Raw genomic sequence first — 15,217 nt, 5'->3', positions numbered from 1 at the left:
CTGGTTTTGGCAAAATGATAAAGGTTATGTGGAGCATTTTTCTTTGACAGTAATGCCATTCTGTTCCTGTCATTCATTCTGAAGGGTTAAGATAGCCACACTCATAATCTTTTGCTGGACTGTACTGCAGTATTCTTCTGATTTACCAGTATGCTTTTTGATGAACACATTTATGGAGTAAGGAGAGTAGTGTTCAGACTAGAAGTATATGAAGCACTTGACCTTAAAAGAACTGAAAAAAGATATACAGATATAATTGACAACCTGTTGGAGTACAGTTTAGCTCCCTTTGAATGCATTTTCTGACAGACTTCTGAGTTGCCTGGTTCTTGCATTTATCAGAGATTCATGAATTTTGTGCAAGGTGCTAAAACTCCCAAAGGCGTCTGGGGCAGAATCCAGCTGAACATGGCACTTATAAAATCAGGGTCGAAAAACATTCTTGCATTTCCTCATTGTGGTATTGTAAGAGAGATAAAAATACAGCTGCTTAAAACATTTAATTCAATATCAATCTTAAAAGCAGAAAAATGTATATATGTAAATAGTGCTGCTCAATTTACATGATATTAAAGTAGTTTATTTAACAAGACCTCTGATACAACTAGATGTAATATAAAGCAGGCATGTTTTAGAACCGATAAACAAAAGTGTGCCTTGTAGTTACAAAGCATAGTTTCAAATCATGCTGATTGCATCATTTCAAAATATGAAATAACTGGATAAGAATATGGTGTTGTAAGAAAAATAAGAAAGCTATAAAGCATGTTTCAAATCTGTTGAAATCTATAATCATGTGTAAATCTGCTTCTTAAAGTTTTGGAAAATAGTTTTTATCAATCAATGCATTAGGTTTTCTGGAAAGCAGACCTAAAGGGTATATTTTAAAGTGTTAAGGAAAAAAGCCAGTTTTCTTTTAGGACTGTTTTCCCCACTACATGTCATTTGATAAATGCAGGAGATCTCCCACTATTTTTCTTGAGGAGCCTAGATTCCCGTTTTGTGTTGTGATCAGAATATCAAGCAACACAGCTACAAAATTCTCTTACAGAATTTTCTTCTATTTGTGAAATTCATTAATCATTGAACAATTGAGCTTTGTGTAAAACGTCACAAAGAACAGCTATGTAGGGGCCCTGGAAACATTAACTAGAAGGTGTTTGGATAGACAAAATCTTATCAGTGAGTGAAATCAAATGTCACACACTTCAGCTGCTAAGGAGTCATCAATCATCCTTAGAAGAGCAGAAGGAGTATTCTGTGTTTGCCTCATTGATCTCAAGGAAGGAGGCTGCTCCTTCCCCTCTTGCAAGCATGACTGATGACTCCTTAGGGTTTGAAGCTGTGTGACGCTTGATTTAGGGGCTGTTGTCATCACTTGTGAGGCAGGCTGCCACCTCTCCCCTTTAAGAGCCCTCTTGGAACGGTTCTTGATTAAGTCATGAAAAAGAGAGAAACCTTCATTTCCTTCCCAAATCGAATTCACCATAGTTCCGCGTAGCAGTTTACATATCTGTTTAATCCTATTTTACAAAGGATATGTCTCATTACTGTTTAGAGATTATAAATAAAATAGATCTGACACATTAAATGTCAAAATCAGTTTCTCAATTTCATTGGCAAATAGAGTGTCGTCTTCACGCCTAGACAATGTTACGGGCTGAGATCTAAACAGTTCTTGATGAGACTATTAAATGTGAACTACTTCCACCACAAGGATAGCCTAAAAACTTGGGAAGCCACCATTATTCATGCTCTTATTTGTGCGAATCTTTGAATTGAAACAGGAAACCTTGTTTCGTATGGAGCCTATCTACTTTAGCTTCCTCAGGTATATAATACAATGCATGAACATTGTTTGGTCTGTTGCTTAGCTGCCATGAAGACTATCCCTGGTAGGGTCTGGTCTAGGTAACTTTTCTAGTAATTTTTAATTCTGCTGTTAAATGGGAGGAAAAAAACACAGTGTATTGATGTGCCTGCTGTCTACTCAAGGTGCAAAGGATGAAATTCTGTCCCCATCAAGTCTAATGGCATAAAATGTCTTTAGTTTCAGTGTTATTTTTACCTGGTGGTTGAGTGTATACAGGTAGATGGGCTGTGGTAAACAAACAGAGACAGTGACAGCAGGACTTTGTTTTGTTCATTTCCCGCTAAATGCTTTGTCTTCATAGGGGAGGCAACCAAAGCTTTTCTGGCTAATAATTGTATAGATTAATCTGATACTGAGGTGTGACTTATTTTTGCTTGCTTGCTGCTTACACTCACAGGGAAAAAAAGTTACCTGGGGAAAAAGATCCTGTAATTAACTTGCACCTTCATTAACTGAAATAATAAAATATTGAAAGCTGAAAGTTACTTCCAAATGGTTCAACTTGCTGAAATAGTAGTAGAGTTTCTTTTCCATGTTCTTACTGTCAATGTGTTTTAAGAATTGTAGTACAGTTCAGTTCCATCTCCTGAAAGACGGAATGCATCAGTTTATTGGTCTGTACAACCCAAACAGGTAGCCCACCATTTTCAGTCGTAGAACTTGATGGTAACTCTGAGATCCTTCTCAGGTAAACGTGGCATCATGCAGCCGCAAGATTAAGTGCAATGAGAGCACTAGAAGCAAGCATTATAGTGTTGCAGTAAGATGACTTTCTACCTGCAGCTCCCTCATCTGATACAGGAACCAGGCAGGTTACGTGAAAGTAGTGAAGTTAATGACCAAAGTCACTGAAAAAGCAAAACACCATGTTCAGAGTAAAGGGGAAACAGAACTTTCTTGGAGAAGATGATGGTGAAGATCAGGCAGGATCACAATAATTTGATCTTGGTAACTGAAGAAAGCAGACTTAAAGTAAGAACATAAGTGTGGCATGGGATCAACTTAGCTGTGCAGGCTAAGCACCCTTCCCTCTCTAAATTTTAATTGGTCTTTAATCAACTTAAGATATGAGTGATTTTTTGGGGATCTCAGTTACATCCACTGAAGATATCTTTGTTTTCGTCTTAGCAGTGCAAACTTCTATTTCCTTCCCTACGTGTAAGTTCCAATATGTGTCTTTTACGGACTGATTATCTATCAGAAAAGTTTAGACATGAAAGACTGTAGGCTGATTTTTCTCCTTGGTCTTCTAAGAATTTGTTGTATGTATCCAAAAGGAAGAAAACTCTTTATGAAGGGAAACCCAAAATCTTAAAGGACCAATTCTTCATTCATATACAAATGAGACACATCTCAGTAAGGAAAAAAAAATAATAAATGAATGGGAAATGGGTGGTAACAAATGACATATTGGACCTTGATAAAATAATACAAATGTGAGCTGAAAGTTTTCAGGTTTTAAATTTATCCTTTTTTCATGGATGCCCAATAGGAAAGAGCAGTTGTTCTAAGAAGTTACTTTAATTTCACTAGACAAGATTACTTTTAAAAAAAAGGAAAAAAAAAAGATATTGCTAAGAAAGTTTTAAAGTTCTAAATCTTTTCATAAATGTATGCAATATTTGTTGTCTACCTGCTACCACACTTTTTCTTCTCTTTTTTTGGCTGGAACTTGATGCTCTAAACATACCTTAACTATGTCTAATAAACACTGATTTGATTCTGAGGAATCTCAACAACTCTAATAAAAGCAGGATTTGATTCTTATCTGTTACTTATTTCCTCAAGATTTTTTTTCATATGCTGCAGGACAGCTACTGGGATAGCTACATGGCTAATGCTGGATATCTTAGGTATCTGCATACCTGTCATTTGAGAAATTTGAGGAAAACTTTGAGAAGTCTTTGCATTACTGAAAAGTTATTCATACAAATGTCTTGTTTCAAGTTTTATATATTTTTTAAAATACGGACAGATGAAAAAAATCCAAAGATCTCTGAACCTCTTTTGCATTAGAGTACTTCCCAATATCCTCAAGCTTGAAGAAATTCTGTCTGTAAGAGAATTGCATATTTGTTTCAAGGTATTAAATATTGGATATGTTTTCACGCATTTTAATTTGTAAAGTAATGTTAACTATTAAAATATTTCTTTTGCCCCCATGTGTTCTTTCAACTATCCAAAAGAAACTACAGAAAGGCATACAATTTAAAATGTGTCCCTATGTAGAGAAGGTGTGAAATAATAAGTGTTGCAGCTTCTCTGCTTTGCTAACGGGAAACACCGGCAAATGCTGTATTTGTTTTGCTGGTATTTTTAGCGCAATACAGAATGTGTTCTTAAGAAACAACACAATATTTGTTTTCTGGACTGAGAGTATTTCAGAAGGGAGACTACAGGAGATTAATGGCTGTAAATCAAACACTTTTGGGTGAATTTCTATATCTCTTTATTGGTGCCAAGGTGGAAATCCATAATAAGCAATAGTCTGGTCTGTATTTGAAATGTTTTCATCTTGGAAAGAAAGAAAACTTATTTTTTAATACTTTAATGGCATAGTGTTAACATTAGCTGGCACAGATGTGCTTAAAAGGCTGGCAAAAAAATTGCTGGCATTTGGTGATTGCTACTTAGGCAACTGACTCATGGCAAGGATATGCAATGGAATTGATACTTGAGGGTGAATTTTCATTATAATCATCACTAGAAGCCAAACTTTGCATTGCAGGTTGCTTAAACATATTACCCCACTGAAAGTAAAGGGGGATGGTCATTTCCATGTATGCTGTTGTAAAATGTTGCTCCATGTAAATAGATGCGAGAATAGGAAAAAAGGGAACAATGTAAAAATACTGATGTCTTTATATCATGTTATGGCCATGCTTCTACACAGATGTACATGTAATGAGTTGGGAAGGTGTAAAGGCTGGGAGAGAGAAGCGAATAATGAGTGTGGAGTCAGCACGGAGGAGTGTAGGGAGAAGCTTGGAGGGCAGAGGAGTGGAAGCTGTGGCACAGCCGGTGAGGGCAGTAAAGCGGCTGAAGTGCATTTGCAGTCAACAGAGATAGCAAGGGGAAGGAGCTTCCATTGAGGGGCAAACTGGCTGCTTGGTCCCCGTCAAATCCTTCACCGCTAAAATGGTTCTGCCACTGCCTCAGTTACCTCTAGCAGCTGAGTGCAGTTTTGGGACATCCCAGTCCAGGGCACCCTTGTTCTAAAGGAGTTCTTCTAGATGTGCTGGTGGGAGCGTGAGGGAAGGAAGACAACAACGGAACTTGCCTAGCATCCTTATCTTGGGGTAGTTTCTGAGTTGCCAAGTATCAGGGAGTGAAAATACTTGTCTTAGAGAGATGGACTCTTTGTGACAGCAGAAGACTCTCGTCCTGCTACCCGAGAGTTGTGTTTGGTTCATCTTCTAAAAGTAGTGTCCCGATTCAAAGTAGAGCTGAGGTTTCACGGTTTAATACAAGACTTGCCTGCTTAACCACTGGCTCATCTGTTCCATACATAGAATTGTTTTGTAGCTGCCGAAATAATTTAGGTTGAAATGGCAATACAATCTTGAGGGACTCGTAGAACTTAAGTTTATGTATGTATATGTGCATGTGTGTATGTTTTTGGAATGATTTATTTCCAGATCTGTTTGCAATAGATGACTTGGCTTTTAAAATGGGCTGAAATAAACAGTGACAATTGAATTAGATAATATCAGGCACTTCTGGATTGGCAATCAAGTATTTTAATTATATCAATCATTTTGGAGTCCGAAGAACAGAACTATGGTTTAAAGTGTGGGAAAGTAACTATAAATTCTATCTTGGCGGTCCACGCTCCTTCAATCACTTCCTGACTATGTTTACTCAGTTTTCAAGCCAAAATGAGCTTTTCTAACTGCAAACATTGCAAGCCAATCTTGATCTATAAAATGCAACCTGTTGCTTATCCAGTGAAAAAGCTGGACTCCAGAAATGGTCTGGGATTTCTGTTTCTAATAGAGCACGGCATAACTCTTTTATTACTACATCATTGTAGTCTTGTCAATGGGAGTAATTATTTTGCTGGTAACTTTGGCAGATGTGATGCATACTGAAGGCAGGTAGCAATAGTTAAAAATATTCTTGTGGAGACTTTATTGTGGTATATTTCTAATGTAGACTCTGGTGTCGCAGAGGTAGGCAGCTGAAAGGAGGGCTGAGTGGAACTGGCTGTTAATTTTCCATTGCTCCTGAGGGCAGAGCATTGTATAAGCATTTGAAATTGTATGGGAAAGCTGTGGACACAAAGGCTCTCAGGTAATGGAAGTGCATTCTGGTCATAGCCCTGCGCTGCCACATTGCTACTGCTGCCCAGGGCAGTCAGGTTAGGAGCAAGCTATGGGGTTGTTTGGTTTTTTGTTTTTTTTTTTTATACATGAGAGTTTGCCAGAGCTAGAGGAATGCTTAGGAAAGAAGATCAGAAGATTTCTATTCTCCTTGCACTATTAGGAGTAGGAAGGGTGGAATAAGAACCTACCCGTCATTGATGCTATTGCTAACAGAAACCCGGATTTTATCATTCTGCCTTTATTCGCTTAGTAACAGAGGAGGCTTTTCAAGTATATTGGGCAAGAGTCGTGCATTTTACTTTCTTGTGGTGGAGCGCCAGATGTATTGTCATTTGAGATTTATGCCAGTGAAAGCCTGCAGTCGCGCATGCTTTGCTCTTTGACCTGCCTCCTCCTTCCTCCCTTTCCTCACCAGTCAGCTGCTGTGCCTCTGCCGCTAATTTACATCCCCAAATGAATGAAGCTTAATCCCTAAACCTTAATCCTTCTAAAACCAGCTGAACTTTGTGATCCTATCTTGACTTTGCAGGACTTTCAAAAAAAAAAAAAAAAGGATGGAAAAATGTGAAGAGTGACAAGACCCTCCTAAAGAGGATGGACATCATTTATATTTTGGGGGGACTTTCTTCAAGTACGCTGACATTTCAGTGATCCATGTATTTTTCCTTGTTATTTTATTTTTTTCACATTGAGCATAATCATCTGGGGTTTCTGTTTCAGTTCTGCCTCCTTGCTGTGCAGCTTGTACTCCTGGCAGGGGAATTTGAGGAAGAGGGGTTTCCAAGGAGACCTTGCTCTGATATATTAATGTGGAGTGGGGACAGCACACTTTCCCAGCATACTATTTCATAGATGAACATAGCAATGACTGAAAATTTCCCTAGCTCCCCCTCTTAAAAAGCAGTGGTTTTTCCTTCAGGAGCCAGGCACTGTCTGAATGAGCTGTGCCCTTTCTGCCTGTAGGACTCTGTATTGATATGCCGCCAACATCTTGTCCCACAAGATTTCAGGCAGCAGAGGAGGATGCTCCTCTTTGAATCCAGTAGGGTTTACATTTCTCCTCTTATGGTACGTTGCACAGTGAATTGGCAATATTCATCTTGTCTTTTGCCTAGGTGAATTATCACAACGTTAAAATGCGGTATATCTTTGTGAAGTTACCATTTTTGGTCTACAGACAAAATCAGAGCTGGCCTGAGAATCAGAGTTTAAATCTCTCTTAATAGGGATGTTGTAGAGTGATAGAGCGGAGAGAGAAGCTTTTCCTCAGACAGAGGGTGAAGTGTGTCAACCGCTGGAGCTCAGTGTGAGTGCAATCCCCTCCTGTAAGGCCGTAGGCAAAGCTTGGCAAGAAGATTCTTGTGGCTATGGCTGGTACCCCGGCTGCCTGTGCTGCTCTCACTTCTAGGCTGGATTATTGCAACTTTTGCATTTTGGAAAGTTTAGTCGGTGCAGGATGTGATTGCTGGCTCACTCAGTAATGTGTCATGTGGAGAGCACAGGCTGGGGAACCCCATGGTTCCTTATTTAAAGAAATTAACATTATAAAATGTGCAATGTTTAACTTTGTAACAGAAACAGGAGAGAATTGTACAGCATAGGATTAAATATGGGAATGCTCAAGCAACCAGAAACAATGGGATAGCTTATGAAAGGAAAGGAAAAAAACATAAAAATGAGGTTCTCCTTGGTGGAAATCTCATAGTCAAGCATCTTGTTATGATTCCTTGGAAGGACAGTACTCTGCACAGCTGTTAGCCGTGTAAGAGGGAAATATGTATGTGCATATCCAAATGTGAATATTCAGTTACTAATCCAGTTTCCCCAAATACGTGGAATGGAGTTTTCAGCGGTACTTGTTAGCTAAAAAAAAAAAAAAAAAAAAAAATTCCGCTTGGGAAACTGTGTTCCAAAACCTTGATTCTTATTAGGAAGCGAAGCAACTTTCTTGTGGCATAAAAATAATCGTGCTTTGGGTAAAAGTTTTCAAACATATGGCCCACAGAAATAGCAGGCTTCAGAAAGATTTATCTTTAACAGTAAGCAAACAATTTATCTTTGCACATGGAAGCTGCACGTCAGATAAGATGCATTCTTGCAAAGTGCAATTCCTTGGAAGAAAGTCTTCAGTCTCCACCTTCAGATAAGACCCCGCAAAACTGCATTAGAGAATATATCAAATGGCACAGAGACAGGAGAATGGGTAGGAAAGAAGGGAATCCCGCCTACACTTCGTATTCTGCTAGTGGCACATGGGTGTATTGTATAGACTGCTTGATCACAGGGTTTGTGGGGTCTTTTTAACAGCTAGGCTGAGTTATGGAGGTGAAAGTATGATTTGTGCACTTTGTCAACCACATAAGCAAGCTTTAAACTTACCAGTTTGAATATATTTAATGTCTTTTTCATTATATATTGGACAAAAATAGAGCTCTATTACAAAGTGACATACATTATCTTGGTTTTTTGTCCTCTGAGATGCCTAAAGAAAGGAAGAGACATGATCTGTTCCAAGTCTGTGAATGAACGCATAAAATATAGTTATCTGACGAGGCCAACAGTATCTTTTCATAAAGACTAAGTGGCCAGCCTTTGTGTCACTGCACAATCTTTATGGTTGCAGGAGCTTAGCAGGAAGCTTAGAGAGCTTTGCCTGGGTTTTGCTGCTTTTCTCATCAGTGCCTTAATGCCTGCTGATTAAGGGGTCATAAATCTTTGCGATATTAGCAGAGGAGTCCATTTCCATAGCAAATGACAACCTCTCCCTGCCTCCTTTTAACTGTTATCACACATATGCGGCAGCTACTTGTACATATCATTGTCACACACACACCATATATTCCATACAATGAATGCTCTCTTCCTGGAAACCTGAACCTCTTACCACTGCTAGAGAGTAGCCTTTACTCTTGAGGTCACCTAACTTGGCAAGTCAGTGAGTTAATGGGTCTGAAAAGATTATCCTAGACCAAAATTGATGTAAACATTCTCCATTCAATGTAGAACGTATGGGCTTGGATGCCTTTCATCTTTCGCTGCACATTCCAGATGTTTGCTTCTTTCCTCTCATCGTATATACATGATGGGATAGATAATGTACTGAGTTCAGATTTATGTCTAGAGCATGATGTGTTTGTACTCCGCTTCATTACACCTCCTTTTTCCCTTTTATTTGGGAAAGGAGAAGTACCTTAAAAGCCTTTTTTTAATTCAGGTTTGATTTGTTTATTTAGTGCTTTCCAAAAGCAGCCTCATCCCCTTCATTTCCTCTGCTGTTCCCCTGCAATATATCTCCTTTCAGTCAAGGATGACTCTGTGCTGTAGTGGTTTACTCCTTCGGCTGCTTTGAAAAAGTTCCAGAAGGCAGATCTCACAATTTGCTTTGGGAAAGTCCTTGTTTAAAAAAAAAGAAAAAAAAAAAAAAGTCACCAACATAAACCAGATCTTTAGCATGAAGTATTTTGAGAATTAAATGCTAATTTTTCCCCAGGTGATACTCTAATATGCATTCACTATTTAAGATTAGGGGGAACACCTTAAAGTTATAATGGGTATTTCAGTTTTTATCTTTCACTGAATGTCAACAACCCTTAATGGCTATGTGCTGTTAAAAATTTTATTTTGTTTTTGAGTTCGACCTGAAGGTCTCTGAAGCTGAACTACTGTTAACTTCTCTAGCATGGGGACAATTTTTTTTGTATCAGCTGAATGTCTTTTATTTTTCCCAAACAGGCATGTTAGGTCTATTAACAAACGTCAGAATCTGCAGACCACAGTTATTCCTCCTTTTTCCTGTTTTTCCAGTCTTGCTTACTTGACTGTGAGTCAATCCAGAATAGATTTTTCTTTTTCCTCAACTCAAGGATGATGCAAACACACTTGATGCAAAATCAAAATGTCTACTCAAGTGTCAACAAAAAGTATTTAAAGAACAAGGAAGTGTGCTCTGAGCTAGGACACCATTACCATCTGAAAAAATAATTGTGGTTATTTCACTCAATAGTTTATATTGTTATCTATCTTATTTCCCTTAAATTAGACAACGGTGTTGTCCAATAAAAGATGCATCTATTTGTCATCACATCTGTAGAAAAACTATTTTGGAAGATGTTTTCCCCACAGCTGTCTTGGTTCTGCACTACACTGTCAATTTCTGTTAGTTTTTCTAAATTCTGTGTACTCCTGTCCTTTCTGTCCCTTGCCCTTGCTCCCATCACTGCCCACTCTGGGTAGGGGAAATTTGGCACCTTCTCTCTTTAGTAGCAGGGAATTTTTAACCATTGACCTTGGCATACAGAGTGACTTACTTTCTAGGCATACAAAGTCCTTGTGAATTACCGTGGCGTGTAGCCTTAGTTTACCTGAACCCTGAATATACTTTACTTTAAGCTTAGCTGCCAAGTTCCAGGGATATGTTCCTCTCTCTTGAGTTTTAGGAGAAACAAGATTCAAAATTCTTGAAGAACAAGAGATTACTCAAGTTTCTTGGAGTTAAAAACACCATATACAAAGGGATGTATGGGAGGGAGCAGTTGCCTGGCGGCCAGGGAGGAGACTCCTCTGGGGTCCATGGGTATGGTTCTGCCTCCCTGCGCTGCTGGTGGTGGCTCTCCATTGTACAAGGCAAGCTTGCTATCCTGTGTGATTTGGATCTGTGTATTGCATGCAGGCATATTTATTTATGTATTTATTTGTAGTTGCTTGGTTTTAAATCAAGTACCCCAAGTTTGGGGGGAGTGAACCTGAGATACGGCTTTGATCATCAGAAAGCATTTTATCTTGGGTCCTTTTCTTATTTTTCCAGGACTCCAGTTGTTGTAAAATGTTGTTCTGGAAGTTCACCATGTGAATTTTGGCATCACTTGCTGCACAAATTAACTTGAGATAAATTGCTTCAGAATGAAGAGTTCAGTCCTCTAACTGGTGGCAGCTGGGAAGGGCTTTGCCAGAGGCCACTGGTTGGGATGGGACAGGCAGAGGTCCACGTGCCCTGGCTGACCATGCCCCTTCCGAGGATCCCCGTCCCATGCATTGGGACATGCTCATTAGGTTGGCGGCTGGGCTAACCATACAGCAGCCTCAGTGCCAGCCAAAGGTCCCCTGCTGTAAAGATGTCGTTAGCTGCTCAATGTAAACAGCCATCTTAATTCTTCAGTTCTCTTCTGGAATGGCAAAGGGAATTCCCTGGTGGGCTGCAGTGGAGGGGGATCTGTGCATGCACCTTTAAAACACCATTATGTACAACAGAGGAAATCAGGATGTAATTAATGCCATCTGTATTAACAGGTAGATTGTCAGCATACTCTTCCTCTACTCTACTAGTAATCCCACAGTCTTTTGAGTATGGCAAATGGATAGAGGAAATTTGTTGTCTTCATAAAATTGTGTGCTTGCGTCTGTCGTGCCCTGGTCTGACATGGGACTTTGTAAACTTCCTAGCTCTTCAGAAAACATTATCAAGGCTTTTATCTATCTACAGAAAAAAATAACACTCTCAAAAAATAAAACCTTGAAACTAAGAAATAAAATGTTTAGCTCAAGTGTGCACAGCAGTGGATTTTATCTTTATGTATTTTGGGGTTTTACGATATACTTTTGCAAAGATGCGGGGAATGATTGTATGCTTCCTCTTTATATACTTTTTAAAGGATAAATCACCTTTATCATGTGATAAATTTGTGTATCTATACATGACTGTACAATATATATTTAAATTGTTTTAACAAATCTGATCTTCTGCAACATTAAACAGATTTTTTTCTCATAATTTCTAAATTTCTCACAAATTGCTAGATCACTTTACAATTTTAAATATCCCATTTGCTCAGCCTGTAAGAATTATGTAACTTAGCTCTTGTGAAGGAAGGACATTCATAAGAAAAAAACTGTCAGGCTGAAAGAAATGTGCAGTACATGAATTGTCACACTATAAGGGGCTTGATTATTTTATTTCCCTTGGCAGTTTTCTAAGTGTTTGCAGTGAATTCAGAAATCACTCTCAACAAAACTATCTACTGTCTGGATCTTGGCTTCTCACGGCTGCGTTATTGGAAAGCTGAAATTTGTATCTAATACACTGTTGTGTATGAAAACATATGTTAAAAATACTTAGAAGAAGGGACTTGGCAACTATGATTGTCCACAGAGTAGTTATCTTCCATTAATAGTTTAGACTGGTTTTGTGCCTAATTGGTATGGCTAATTCATTAAGTGCTGTTTGATCAAGATTTTAGTAGCCTCCTGTTTGTCTACATGAGCCTTCTGTAAGAGAAGGCGGCAAGCTTTAGATACGGTGCTCTATAGTCCCTTAGTCCCTTGCCATAGTATTATGTATGTAGCGCCCAGCAAAGCCCTCTTCTCCCTGGTCTCACATATACCTGTGATATGGGGTTGTTCTGCTGCACTGAGGAAAGGACTGATGGTTAAAAAAAAGTGAGTCACTTTAACAAGTATAAACTCCCATGAAATACCGAGGAGTATTTTCTCTTATATTTGCTGTGTTTTCCATCACAGTGTGGGAATATTATCTACTAGTGTTCTTATATTCAACATTATACTTTCCCATTCTAAATATAATGAATTATATTATGTTAAGATAATGAATATAATATTACGTTGCAATAAACACCAGTTTTAAAGTTTTGCTGTATGCACTTAAAATACTGAAACTGGAATTATGCTAAGGCATAGAGATGGCCTTCTCTTGTTGATCCTGACACTTTAAGGCTTTAAGGATGTCTGTTTATGTGATATGATGAGGTTATAGTATGGGGAGAATGTCTGCAAGCCTTTAATGAAAAAATCAGAAGTCATATTTTACTGATTTTAATCTTCTGTAGTTGACTTAAAAGTAAAAGCTTGGTTTTTCTTGCTGTGCATTGATGTATTTAATTCTGATGTTAAAATTCAGAATTCTGCTTCTGGTTTTCTGTATAACAACTTTCGTATCAACGTGCTTACATCATCTGAAACATAAAGTCAGTGTTGCAGGCATGCATTTGGTTTTACATGATGATATATCTTGTTTCTTTGTCTTTCAAAATTCTAATGCAGCTTTTCCTTTCTCCTGTGACAGGATGACAAGGACTTGGTTCATGAGTTTGTGGTTGCTGAAGGTCTGACTTGCTTAATCAAAGTGGGAGCAGAGGCCGACCAGAATTATCAGAACTACATCCTGAGAGGTAAAGGAAATGCATCCAAAAGTTGTTTTTATTGCTCTGAAGCTCTCGCAGCTCTGCTGCAACTTGACATGTTAAGTGTCTTGGAACATGTTTCTCAGTTTCGTCCCGATTCTTGCATGTTATGCAGGAAAATTAAGGGGGAATTAATAGTCACTGCTGAGCAGGATGAATTAGAAAATTCAAATATTAATAGTCTCTCCATTGTCCAGCTTTTCTTGTAGATTATACTGCAAATCTGTAAATCTAAGAAAGAAAAGGCTTTCTAAAGTTTTCACCGGATGATTGTAAATGTCAAAGGGCACAGAGCAAAATAACTTCTTGGAGTGTGATTTGTAGCTATGGAATAAACAGTGAGACAGTCATATCTTAAGGTCAGTTGGCTGGAAACAATTTTTAGCTATGTGATATTTTGGAGTTAAACAGGTAATCACAGGCTTACATTCTGTTCTTTGCACTTAAAAGTTAACTGGCAAAGGGAGGGTTTGAAGAGTGATGTGGAAAAGGTGTGTTACTGGATTAGAAAGCTGATTTACTGTATTGTGGTCCAAATGAATGCGTGCGATTTTCATCTAGCCAGGAAACCCAGGCTGCAAATTCGGAGAGTTCCTTCAGTATTTCGAGGGGTTATGAGCAAGGGGAGAACAGTTACACCAAGGGATCTTTGCTGCTGTATGATCTCATAGTAAATAGAGAGTGCTAATGAATGCATAGTTGTGGTGGATTGCTCATTTGAATTTTCTTAGACTGACGTATATAGCTGTCTTTAAAAATGTCACTTTGGTGTATTTAGCTTCCAAAACTCAAACTGCAAATTGAGGAGTAAAACAAATACAAAAATAAGGAGAAGGATTTTGTAAGAACCAGAAATGCTAAGTTATAGAAAGCAAAGATGCAAATAGTAAGTGTGGCTTCATGCGAAGAACTTGAAGGTTAGACTGCACAAATACCAGCTTTTGGGGGTATAAAAGAAACCACACCAGTACCACAGAAATTATGTTCTATGTCAGTTTTGCAGTGATATAAATGTACTTGAATAGTAGCTTGTATGTACTCAAAAGTAAAAGACTATTAACTGCAATGAAACTAGACAAGGACACAGAAACACGTGAAAGAGAAAAGACTTTCTTTACAGCTGAAGAGAGAAGTTTCTGGGAGAAAACTGGCCATAGATGCTCTCAGAAAATTAAGACTGGAAGCAAAATAAAGGTGCTGTATAGGACAGTCTGGCCTTCAGTCTAGGGGCTTACTCCTTTATCAGCTCGGCATTGACCTATTGTGGCTGGATGATGTCTTTGCCCTTCAGCTGGGTTTTGCAGCCAAATATTGAAAATTCAAAACAAGGAAGCCTGATAGGTGTTTACACCTGAGCGGTGTAAAGTGTAAGTGGCCTCATAATCCGAATGCTGGATAGCTGTGCAGCTCTTCTGCTCCAATGTCAGATAAGGTCCAGGGCACTGAGCCTCACAGGTGGCAGAAGGATCTGCTAAAACCAGAGAAATCAGTCACATCTGAGTGATCTCACCACAGTATTGCATGTACCTTCATCTTACTGAGATCTTGTTTGACATCATCCAGGTATGGATTGAGAAGAATTAAAACTCCCTTCCACATTGATTGCTTTTTTTTTTTGCCTTTTTTTTTTGCCTTTTTTTTTTTTTTTAACAGGAATGAAATGTTGTCTATGTTACTAGGATATACCCTAATGCATCCAGAATTCAGGGAGATCACAGCAGTCTCTTTCTTGTTGTGGCTTCTCTAGCTCTCAAGAGCTTGGTCTCCATGGTCTGAAGTTCAAAATTTTCCACTGAATTCAATGAACGATAAAACAAAGCCTTAGT

At 38.5% G+C, this 15,217-nt stretch overlaps 1 protein-coding gene across 3 annotated transcripts in view; it reads left to right on the top strand.

The window, feature by feature from the left end:
- FHOD3 (formin homology 2 domain containing 3) overlaps nucleotides 1–15,217 on the top strand; it is a 413,671-nt gene that overhangs the window by 198,954 nt on the left and 199,500 nt on the right. For all 3 annotated transcript variants that reach the window (XM_050891468.1, XM_050891470.1, XM_050891469.1), the window contains exon 5: nucleotides 13,274–13,379. In XM_050891468.1, coding sequence (XP_050747425.1) covers nucleotides 13,274–13,379 — 106 coding nt within the window. The remainder of the gene's footprint in view (nucleotides 1–13,273; nucleotides 13,380–15,217) is intronic.

Source organism: Gymnogyps californianus, chromosome 2 (assembly GCF_018139145.2).
Source record: "Gymnogyps californianus isolate 813 chromosome 2, ASM1813914v2, whole genome shotgun sequence".
NCBI lineage: Eukaryota > Metazoa > Chordata > Aves > Accipitriformes > Cathartidae > Gymnogyps > Gymnogyps californianus.
Note: the sequence above shows the minus strand (reverse complement) of the source record. Positions and strands in the feature narration are given on the sequence as shown.